We start from the raw sequence: 12,644 nt of genomic DNA, 5'->3' as shown, positions 1-12,644 counted from the left end.
TAACTTTGTTAAATCAATTTTTTAATACCCTTATCAATATGGCAAACGGTTATAAAAATCCTAAAAAACAAGTGCTGGTGAATGTGCTTTGTTTGATTAAAAATGGACTGAGCTTTATTTTTTTATTGAAATAGATAACAAGTGCATTTGTCTTATTTTCAATGGACAAGTAACCATTCATAAAAAATATAATATTGAGAGACATTTTGTGAGTAAACATAAGATCAATGAAAATTTGAAAGAATCTAAACATTAGATAGCCTCCTTGTAAGAAAATCTGACCAAAAGACAAGCTTTCTTTAAAAGGCCGATTCTTGAAAGTGAATCAGTAACTCGAGCTAGTTATGCGAAAATATTGCTAAAAAACTCAAACCACATAGCAATGGGGAATTCATGAAAGAATGTATCCTTACTGCTGTTCATAATATATATATATACAGGCACACCTCACCCTACTTCGTTAATTAATTCCAGGAGACATGACTTAAGTCAAAAAATGACTTAAGTCGAATTAACATGTCCCTAGACTAAACCGATAATAGCCGATCCCAGTTCTGTACTTTATTTATGAATGCATTTTCAATAATACATGGTTAATAAAAACCATGTATATTATGAACAGCAGTAAGGATACATTCTTTCATGAATTCACCATTGCTATGTGGTTTGAGTTTTTTAGCAATATTTTCGCATCACTAGCTCGGGTTACTGATTCACTTTCAAGAATCGGCCTTTTAAAGAAAGCTTGTCTTTTGGTCAGATTTTCTTACAAGGAGGCTATCTAATGTTTAGATGCTTTCAAATTTTAAGCTTAAAAACAAATAACTTTTATTTTTTAATACAGTACAGTAAAAAAAAGTAATCTAAATTTACAATTTGGCGGTGTTTACCGTACATGAAGGATGCTTTATGAATGCGGTTTGCAATAAGACATGGTAAAACAAAAACCTTTTTTAAGCTTAAGAAACAAATTCAGTAATTATTATTTTGCGATAGTAAAAAAAAACTAAATTATTTAAAATATACCACTACCTACATACAATCTGGTGGTTTACATCGCAGATGTAGATGGCTGTGGATCGTCAAAATCAGCAGCTGACTCTGGCTGTTCTTGTTGTTCGATGCGCTTAAAAAACCAGTTGAGAATTCCTTGAACTGTCTTCTTTTCCTCAAGGATTACATTATAAGGAGCAAAAGCTTTGTAACAAGCCCCCATAATCTTGGAAAAGAGTCAAGCATTTGGATTCATATCCTCAAACATAGAAAGACCTTTTTCGATATATGCAAATGCTTGCTGCATTTTCTTAAAGGTAAAGTGGTGTGGCTCAGGTTTGACTTGCTCTTCTTTATTTTGCTGCTCATAAAGCTCTATCAAATCCTTGTCCGTCAGGAGCTGCTTGTCTTTTTCAAATAAATCTGTGTAATCTTCCTCCTCCAAATCCATTTCCAGTTTTTTGCTTGTAGTCACCAACGTTTTGTTGATGGCAACATTATCAAACCCCTTAAAATCATTCATGAATTGCAGGCATAGCCTCTTCCATACACCATTCATAGCCATGCTCTCTACATCATTCCATGCCACTGCTATTTTCTGTACAGCCTTTTAGATATTGTATCTCTTCTAAAAGTCATGAAGTGTGATGAACTTGTCAAGATCAGTTGCAACTATTGCTTACTGCAGCGTATGCTTTATATAGTAATGCTTGAAGATAGCGATTATTCCTTGATCCTGCAGAAGAGATGTGGTGTTCGGAGGGAGGTATACGACAGTAATGTTGAGGTCAAAATCTACAATGTTTCGCAGGTGGCCTGGAGCATTATCTAAGATAAGTAAAACCTTAAAAGGAACCCCCTTCTCCTTACAGTACTTCTCTGCTGCTGGGATAAAATGATTGAAGAACCAATCTTCAAAAACAGCAACAGTAGCCCATGCTTTCAAATTAGCCTTCCATATAACAGGGTAAGATACCTTGGGTATGTTCTTCAGGGCATGGGGGTTGTGTGCATGACACACAAGCGATGGCTTTAACTTAAAATCTTCTGCACAGTTACCTCCCAACATGATGGTCACACATTCTTTTGAGACCTTGTCGTCTGGAATAGTTTTCTCTTCCTTGGAAATGAATGAATGGTCTGGAATTTTTTTCCAATACAATCCAGTTTCATCTACATTAAAAATCTGTTCAGGAAGAAACCCATTTTCTTCAATGATTTTCTTTAATGCATTAGGAAATTCCACTGCTGCTTGTTCATCAGCTGATGCACTTTCACCTTGCTTCTTAATGGAGTGATAACTTCTTAGCACCTTAAATCTCATGAATCATCCTTGACTTGCCTTGAACTCTACATCTTTCTCATCTGGATATTTTTTCTTCAGGTCCTGAAACAAAGACAACGCTTTCTCTTGAATGATTTCTTCTTGACTAAATGGAAAGAAGACTTTCCATTTCTTCAAAAAATTTTTGCCTTTTATTGATGACAGTGTTCTTCATCCCTGGAGCTTCAGATTTGATATGTGCTAAAATCTTATGTACAATCGTCAATACGGGTGTCCGATTCATCCCAAAAGATCATGCAATTGCTACCACTTTTTCACCTTTTTCATGGCATTTTATCATATCTTCCAGCATTATAGCATGACACTTAGCACTTTAACTATGAATTTTCTTAGAAGTCATGGGGGCAAAAAATAAAGTTACAAATGAATGAGAATGAAAGTAGCCGAAAAACAGATGTAAACAAATCTGAATTCAAAACAATCACAGGAATCATGAGTGACAACAGTACATATTGGAACTGCAGTGCAATATAAGCTCCGAAAGATCGATAAATAAGACAACACAGCTGATTTCATGATTTCATTCACTAAGCTACACTACTTTATGGTGTGTCTTAACATTTACTGTACATATTTTAATATGATTTTACATGCTTTTATTCTTATTTATTGTACAGTAACATGATTTTATGTGCTTTTAATAGTTTTCTAGTGATTTTACAATTCCAATATTTGTGGCGGACAGACGTAAAGTCGAGTAAAATGACTGAACTTGATTTTTATTTTTCCATATATTATTTTTGAAAATCAACGTATAATCGAGAATAACTTAAGCTGAGGTATGCTTGTACAGAAAACTTAGTTTGCTTGTAAATATCACCTTATCAAGAAGAACTGTTTCTGATTGTATTAAAGATATTGCTGATGACATTCAAAATTCTCTAAAATCTGATGCAGCAGAATTTGTATTGTATTCATTAGCTATTGATGAGACAACTGCTCAGATGGCAATATTTATCCATGGAATAACTGAAAAATTCAATATTTGAGAAGAATTTCTTGCCTTGAAATCAATGTACAGAACAACTAGAAGTGAAGATCTATTTCAAATGGTCGACTCAGACGTAAAGGATTTTGATTTATCAAATGAAAAAATGAGTGGTCTTGCTACAGATGGCGCTCCATCTATGGTAGGTCGTGAAAAAGGGTTTGTAGCTCTGATTAACAATGAATTTAAGAAGCATCTTTTGGATCTGGAAACTTTGTGTGTCACTGCTTTATTCATATGGAAAGTTTATGTGCAAAATCTTTCAAGATGAGCAATGTAATGAAAGTTGTAACTAAGGCTGTTAATTTGATAAAAAGCAAAGGGTTGAATAATAGGGAATTTAAAGAATTTTTGAAAGATCTTGAAGCCGAATATGGAGATTTATTGTACCCTTGTGAAGTTAGGTGGTTAGGTAAGGCCCAAATGCTTAAGTGATTTTATGAACTGAAGGAAGAAGTGAAAATTTTTATGGATATTAAGTGTTCCTATTATAGAACTGGAAGATAAAAAGTTTCAGAGTGATTTAGCATTTTTAGTCATTTAAATAATTTGAAATTGTTACTACAAGGTTCCAATCAGCTAATAATCAGTTTGCTTTCTCATATCAAAAGCTTTGAATCGATGATTCATTTATTTGTCTCGCAATTGAAAAGAAAGTGCTTCACACATTTTCTGAGATTGAGCAAACAAAATCCTGAATCAACAAAGGAATATTCTGATGAGTGTGAAAGTCTTTCGAAGAAATTTGAAAGTAGATTTGAAGAAATACAAGATAAAATCGAACTACATGGTTTTGTCCTGAGGAGGCTCCATATTCCTTACAATTAGAATTGATTTTCAGTTGGATAACTTAATAAAATTGAAATATAATAATCTGTCTTTATTGGACTTCTACAAATCCATCAATCCTGAGAAATTAAAGTTAAGGTTAATTAGTTTTGATAAAATAATCACTAGGATCAATTTGTTTAAATATGTCATTTACATATAATGTTATTTAGGTATTAGTATAATTTTTCCAAATTAAATTCAGTCTGTGCTTGATTGTTATGGTTTCTCCTACATTAGGATAGGTACATTTTGAAAAATATAGAATACCTCATAAGTAATATAAACATTTTAAATTCAGTGGCAGCATTAATGAAGATGTTACACATTAATTTAATGTGTTAAACTCGTCTTTATTAATGTATATCAAATTATACAAAGATAAAAACAAGATTTACACAGATACAAGGGTCAGAACTTGTGATCTGCCTGCGGATCTTTTTCTTTGGAAATTTTTGCCTGCTACACTAAAAAGTTTCCCAACCCCTGGTTTAGAATGACTTGGATGGAGTACCAGTGGAACTTATATCCTTACTGTTGATGACATCAGATAACTGAAGACAGTGAACATGCTTTAAACAGTATATATCCAAGTTAAAATAATGATAATGATCATCATCATCATTTAACATCTACCTTCCATGCTGGCATGGGTTTGATGGTTTGACTGAAACTGGTAAACTGGAGAGCTGTACCAGGTTCCAGTCTGATTTGGCAAGGTTTATATAGCTGGATTCCCTTCCTAGCACCAACCACTCCAAGTATGTAATGGATACTTTTTATGTGACACAACTCTGATTTCTCTTGGCTTGACAAGTCTTCTCAAGCACAGCATATCACCAAAGGTCTTGGCCACTAATCACCTCCGTGAGTCCCAACGTTTGAAGGGTGCTTTTTATGTGTCACTAACATGGGTGCTTGTTATGTGACACCAGCATCAGCCGCAACTACAGTTTCACTTGACTTAACCAGTCTTTTCAAGCATGGCATATCGCTAAAGGTATTGATCACTTGTCATTGCTTCTGTGAGGCCCAATATATACAATATTGTTATGGGGATATTAATACCAATAATAATAATAATGGAACACCCCTCCTATGTGATGAGTGGTATGTGAAAGTCGTTACAAATACTGTGAAGTAGAAAGTTGAATGGGTCAAGAAGTCAGCCAGGTTGGTCATAGATAGTTGTGTCTTAGTTGTCTAACTAACCACACCGCTATATCGGAGTGGACTTTATAACAGTCTGACTTTGGATTACAACAGTGGTGACATGGAATTAACAAACTCAGAAGGAGCTATGAAACTCACAAAAGTTTTTTGTATGAATTTTACAGTATACAAAAGCTTAAAATGATGGAAGATTTGTTGGCCAGTTTGTTCGAGTTGCAAAAACAGCATCAACAGCTGCAGAAACAGCAACAACAACAATTACTACTGCAAGAACAACAACAATAACAACTGTAAGGACAACAACAACAACAATTACCATTACAACAACAAAAGCTGCAATTAATGAATAGTAAGTCATCCAAAAATGCTGAAAATATGTTCTCGCTAGATTATGTTGCAAACTCAATAATGGAATTTAAGTATGAACCAGACGAAGGAGTTACCTTCAAGGCGTACTATAGAAGATACGAACAGATCTTCAATAAAGGGTGCAAAGATTAGGACGACGATATGCAAATGTGTCTAATCCTAAGAAGACTGGCAGCAGGAGTGTTACAGCAATTATGTACTCCTGTAAAAAAACTTCTGGCATAAACTTTAGAAATACATTAGACACTGTTAGCAAGAAAAGCACATTGTTCAATATACATTGGAAATGATTGAACCTAGAAAAGAAGGAGGAGGAGGACTACTTCACGTGCTGGTAGAGTTAACAGGGAATGTGTAAAGTTCAAATTGGATGAATTAATGCCAGACATGTTCAAGTGCCTGATATTTACTCAGGGTCTAACTGCAGAAGACACAGAAGAAAGAACAAGAATTCTCGCTAAGCTGGAACAAAACCAAGCTGTAACCTTACAACAAGTGTCAGAAGAGTGTGAAAGAATAGTAGATTTAAGGTATGTCACAGAGAAAATTGAACATAAAGATTGCTCCCACGTGAAACAAGTGCAAAACAGGCAGAATAGAAATCAAGTGTGTACTAAAATACACAACAAACAGGACAAAAATCAGGAAACAAATCCATGTTTTGCATGTGGAATTGTACACCTGAGAAAAAACTGCCCATTTAAGTGAAATCTTTTCATTCTAGAAAAATCGGACACGTAAAAGTGCATGGTAAAATCAAGATCACAAAACATTGGGAAAAAAGAATAAACAAGATGTCATCGAAAGAAAATGGTAATATAACAAAGGAGAAATTTGTACTCACCACCCATATGTTTATTCTACTACCTGCAGTAACCACTAGTTCAGGGATCAAAGAATCTTGACTGCTTCTCTAGGTTGATGAAGTAAGTTGCCTTACTAGGAGAAGTAGTATTTCTTCTTGACACAAAATCGAATTGCATCTCATGTAAACTAACTGTCTTTCTAATTACTTGAGTTAAAATGCTATCTGTAACTTTACTGATCTGGTCCAGCCATTTAATACTCCTGTAACTACACCTCTCTAAGGTATTTCCTTTACCCTTGTAACAGTTGATTATAATGCTACACCATTCTCAGTTATGTTACCTTCCAGTACAACTTGATTTACTGTAAAGGAGACTAGACTGTATCTCACACTGTCAGATAGTTTAAGCATCTCAAGAGTAATTTCTGATGGACCAGAGGGTTTTCCTGTCTTTATATCCTTAATTGATTTTCTCATCATATTATTGTCAGCTAGAATAGCTACTCCCTCTGATGGGTTCACATTTAGAAGGCTGTTTTTCTTTCATGCTTGCTTTACATTTAATAGTTTATCATAGTGGCACTTCCATGCTGCCTCTTTTCAGAATCATTAAGTGCAAGTGTACCATTATCCATCCATACACACTTCTCTCCCATAATATCTCTATTTTCTCAGATACACTGTCTTCCAATCTGGAATGTCTCATACTGCTGGTCCTTGTGCCACACAACATAGGTTAACCTCCTCTTTTTTGCTTCTCTCCTTGCTAAATATACCTGTTAACTAGCTTCTCTTCTGGATACTGCATATAATTCTCTGCTGCCCTCATTCTTCCAATTCTTTGAAGCCTGTCTCTTCACTTTTATAGCTTTGTCTACTTCACATCACTCTTAGTCTGGCTATGACTTTGTACCAGCCACAGATTTGGTCTGTAACCCTCAATGGTTGTCCTGTAAGAACTTCCAGTTGTTCTGTCATACCCCTCTATCTCCTCATCAAATGTTTCAATTAGGTTGTCTCTAATCTTTGTTCAATGGATCTTCCTTTTTCCAGACTGGCTTATGTCTGAGTCCTTTGAGCTCTGTGTCTAAAACAATTAACCTTTGTTAGTGGTTGAGTACTACATTCTTCATCAGGAAAGGACTTTGCATTTACAATCATCTGTCTATCCCCCTTTCTCATGAGAGTGTTGTCAGTCTGGTTTGTGTGCTCAGATTGATAGGTGTTCAGGTGATTAACTGATTTCCTGAAGTTAGTGATGCTGCTCATTCATTTATTTATATCACAGAACTCCAAGAGCCTGGCTTTCTCCTCATTTTGATAACTTAAATCTGTAGCCTCGATACAACTGTGTAAACCACCATGATGCTGCCCAATATATTTGTTGAAGTCATCAGCCATGAAGATAAGGTCACCGTCATTTGTCCCTGAGTTAATCCGCAAAAGAGCATAATAAAAATCACCTTTTCATCGAGCAGTCCCTATTGAAGAGCACAGGGCAGAGATAAAAGTTATCATATTCTCCAAGTCTAGTCTAAGCTTAATTCTATTACACACTCTGACTACCTTGATCACTTTATCTACCTATTTCCCTGCTAGAAGTCTGCATACTCCCCATACTATCACTCTTGCATACTCAGAAGACTTTGTTCCTATGGTTCTTTGCCCATGAAGAGTCTAGCTGAGGTTTCTTTTCATCTAACCTCTTTCATGTAACATACTTTTTTGCATTTCAACAATCTTTCCAGACCTACCTTTCATTGTGCCTGTGTTGATTGTGGCTACCTTAAGGTTGCAAATTTGATAGGGAGAGCAAGTGAGGAGTTAGAGGATAGCTTTCAATATCTAAACAGAAGGTTTGTGAGAGTGTTTGCCCGCTGGCAAACTGCTCTTCCATGTCAGATATGCAAATATATTTATTACTACTCAACTGAACCACCATTTCCCTAGATCCTCAAACATTCAGGACCAAATAAATAAAACAAAAGTATAAAATATGATGTGCATGAACACAGGTAGTACAATTTTAGTTCATGTAAGATACATGATTAATTTCTTAGCGTACACAACAACTCAACTGGCAGTAAGTGTTATAAAAAAAGTTAACACTGATGACTATGTTCCTGACTTGTATTAACCATTCCAACTTAGTCTACTCATCCTAAAGAACATTACCAAGATACTTTCACTCTGTTTCTAAGATACTATTTTTTGATATATAGAATAACTCCTTAGTTACTTTGGCCATTCTTAGTCAGTTTATACATCAACTACTCATGATATCAACTATATAAATAATGAAGAATGGCAATTTATACATCTTCAAAATTTATTTATTAAAATACCTTTTTCATCAAATTCCAATTTGATGTGTTTCTGGTAAACAAGTGTCCTAGTGTCCTTTGATGTAGCATTTATATGCATTTAGTTGATTTATATTAAATCAATTGCAATACACATTTATGCAAAGGTTGACATTCCTATACAGCTTTATTCAAAGTGTTAACCATATGGGTGGGTGAAGTGAACTGAAGATTCAAGTATTAGATATGCATTCTTACAAAGTATATTCTTGGTGAGGGAACATAAAGTATTAGGGTACAGCAGGGCTGTGGAGTTGGAGTCGAGACAATTTTTGTGTCTTAGGAGTTGGAGTTGGTGAAAATCAGCTAACTCCGACTCCTCAAAAATATTACACTGTTTATTTCATGAAAAATATATAGTTTATTTAATTATGTTTTATAATAGAACATAATCAAATAAACTAAACAACAATAAAAGTGGCTGTAAATATATTCAAATTAGGAATTAGCTATACACTATAAATTACATTCAGAATTAATAATAATAACAAGATCGCACAAATTTATCCTTTGAAAAACATGGAAATATAGTGGACTGCATCACAGCCAACTGTAATGAGTGTATTCTACAATCAATTTGAGTGAGCTGTGATCAATATTTTAGTTGTGAAAAAAATTGACTAATCTAATATTTCATAAGAAGATCAATGTTTTGGTAGTGAAAAAAATTGACTAATCTAATATTTCATCAGTTTGTATAGCTGTGATATATTTTGCACTAATATTTTCTAAAGAGAAAGATAAGGACACAAAGATTAAAATAATGTATTGATATAGATAAATACATTCAAACTTACAAAATTAGACACAATTATCTATATGGTCAATCTAAACCACCTCAGTATTGCCTTACATATGCTACAGGCACTATCAGTTATGAATACCCAGTGGTGTTCATCTAGATCTCATTGCTTCTTCATATCATTATATTTCTGATTTTTAGCTACTTATTTTATCTTGCATGAAAATCAATCTCTTATTTATTCTAATTTATTTGTAGTTCTTTTGACATAAAATACCTTTTCAATTATTTGTAAAGGTGCTACTGATTTCTAGTAGGTGTCACTATGAATTTTTGAAAATAAATGTAATTCCTACTGTATTTTCTCTTGAAGAGCATCCAAAAAGAAATATTTTGATACCTCATTTGTAAAATTTGGATGAATTATTTTAGGAAATATGACAATTTAAATAGTCAGCAAATTGGTCGAAATTTTGCCGTTTGCATAAATGAATATGTAGCTATATTTGTGATATATCTTTAAAACGAAGGTGATAATTATCTTCAAATTATACAAATTAACAGTGACCATGGTGTAGTAGTTGCCTATTTTTTTTTCAGCGGTTCTTGGAAAGAAAACTTGTTTGTTGGCAATATCTTCAATATTTATGTAAAGTCTATTTTGTTACATGTAACAAATGGTTGATTTTGCAGTGTTTTCAGACCTAGCTAAATTCAAAGCTACAAGTCAGAGGAACTTAAGTTTTGGCACATTTGTAGAAGGTATGGAGGTAAATAAATTGAGATTTTGGGACACGACACCATTTCCATAAAATTTTAATAGATTATTAAAAATGACTATAAATGGCAGAATTTTGGATCAGGACACCCACAGAAATTATATTTTCTCCATTTTGATGGGGATTTTTCCTATTTTTTTATATAAATCTTGAAGAAAATATGTCGTTTTCTTAGTGAAAACAATGAAATATGAAATTTTATACTTCATAACAATTAACTGACAAAGTTCACATCCAGAACTTTAAAATGATATATAATTTTCTTTGGAAAATACTTATTTTGACATGAAAATGATGAAGCAAAATGTCTGTTTTTGCATGTTCAAACTGTGCTTGTCTCTATTGTACAGCATTCCATAGTGATACCTATTTCTAGATAACAATGTCTACTTTTATATTCTTTGTTTCTTTTTATTAAAAGTATGATTGATGTCATTTTTATATTATTTATTGCAGTCTAATGACAGTTGGGTAACAGTCCACAGTTTAAAAACTTTAACTGATGAAGGCATACTTGATCCTGATGACTATCTTAATGATGTCGTAGATGACAGAGAACAGGTAAATTTTTTTTTTTTAACATAGCTTTGTATTATGATTCTATTTCAAAACGATTTCTTTGACTTGACTTCCAGATATGTAGGTTAGACAGCTATCTTATGTTACATTTATAACAGATACTTATGTAGAACTGTCTATGCGAAATCGAAATAATATTGAATTTAATTATATAGCTCCTTAAACTGAAATCAGATTTTTGAAATATCAAAAGTAAGTACACAGCAGGCTTCTAGAATAGCACAGTTGATAGGACTGACTGTTAGATAGGTCTGGAAATGTGTAAGGTGAGGAGTAACATGGAATGATATCAAGAAACACGGTGGGAAGCACTTGTCTGTATTTATCCAGGAAAGAAGCTAAGAGTATGAAGTTTGAGGTTTACTAATGTTCAACACAAATAAGAAGTTCGATGTATTCCGAATTGCTGAACAGTATGTTCATATGAATTAAGATGTCATTGGGGAAAATTGTGTCTGAAATGATACAATAGTAGCCCTCAGTTATAATGTAAGGTATCATCATTTAATACCTGTCTTCCATGCTGGCATGGGTTAGATGATTTGACTAGATCTAGTGAGGTAGGGGACTATGTTGACCTTCACTATCTGTTTGGGCATGATTTTTATAGCTTGCTGTTCTTTCCAATGCCAACCACTTTACAGTGTACTGAGTGCTTTTTTTTTATGACACAAGCACTAATGAGGTTGTCAGGTAACTTACAAGACAAAAGACCCCTTGACTGAGTGGTGTTGTAGAGACGGAGGTGGCTTTAAGTTAGGTGGTGAGAGGCTAAAGTTTGATAGAGGGGGCAGGCACAAGTGTCTTGCTGTAGAAGAGATACATGATGACACTACATTATATAAGGAAGAGTAGGAGCAACTAAAAAGAAGACAATGACAGTGATAATGAGGTGTTAGATCATCCTCTCAAGATAGAAGATGAGTATAAGAATGAATGCTGAGAATCAGGAAGGGTGGAAGGATAAGTTCATTAGAGTGTGATATAAGAGTGGCAGATGATTAGAAATGAGTGCAGAGGTGAATGTAGAAAATGGAGTAAGAAAAAAGCTTTGATACAACTTGTAGTTTCTCACTAAACACAGTTCTGGTGTGTTTAGTGTGGCTAATGGTAAATGTCTATATGGAGGATGGTGAAAGGAATAAGAGTGGCTCTATCCCAACTGAGACAAACAAATATGCCTGAAGGGAATGGTTCGATTAAACATTTGATTTTTAAAAATTATTTAACCCACTATTTCTTTTAAAATGTTAACCTTGTGATTCTATTAACTCTGATGAGAGAAATATAGAATATTGCTATGGTTGGAGTTAGCTTGCCCATAGCAACCTGTATCTTTTCGAAACGGCTGTAAGACTTTATACATGTTCCAGACTCCTTATAAATCAGTTTACATCCGCTTCATCATCCTTTTCATTCGGACTTCGCAAGTACATTTATGGACTTACACTTTTTTTATATATTTACATTTATGAATTTTTATGCGTTTGTAAATTTTCATATGTGTATGAATTTGTATATATTTATAAAGATTCTTGTATATGTATGTGTTTATAACTTCGTAGAAATTTTTATATATCATATAGATGAATGCATGTATGTATGCACTTTATATACCATGGAGAACTTCGTTAATATGGATTGAATGAATATATACATCGGCCTTTGAATTTGTTT

The 12,644-nt window shown here is 33.8% G+C and overlaps 1 protein-coding gene across 9 annotated transcripts in view; it reads left to right on the top strand.

Moving 5' to 3' along the window:
• LOC106873313 (partitioning defective 3 homolog) overlaps nucleotides 1–12,644 on the top strand; it is a 230,947-nt gene that overhangs the window by 67,118 nt on the left and 151,185 nt on the right. For all 9 annotated transcript variants that reach the window (XM_014920633.2, XM_014920632.2, XM_014920627.2 and 6 more), the window contains exon 3: nucleotides 10,845–10,949. In XM_014920633.2, coding sequence (XP_014776119.1) covers nucleotides 10,845–10,949 — 105 coding nt within the window. The remainder of the gene's footprint in view (nucleotides 1–10,844; nucleotides 10,950–12,644) is intronic.

Source organism: Octopus bimaculoides, chromosome 9 (genome assembly GCF_001194135.2).
Source record: "Octopus bimaculoides isolate UCB-OBI-ISO-001 chromosome 9, ASM119413v2, whole genome shotgun sequence".
NCBI classification, from domain to species: Eukaryota; Metazoa; Mollusca; class Cephalopoda; order Octopoda; family Octopodidae; genus Octopus; species Octopus bimaculoides.
This window is presented reverse-complemented; position numbering and strand designations above follow the sequence as displayed.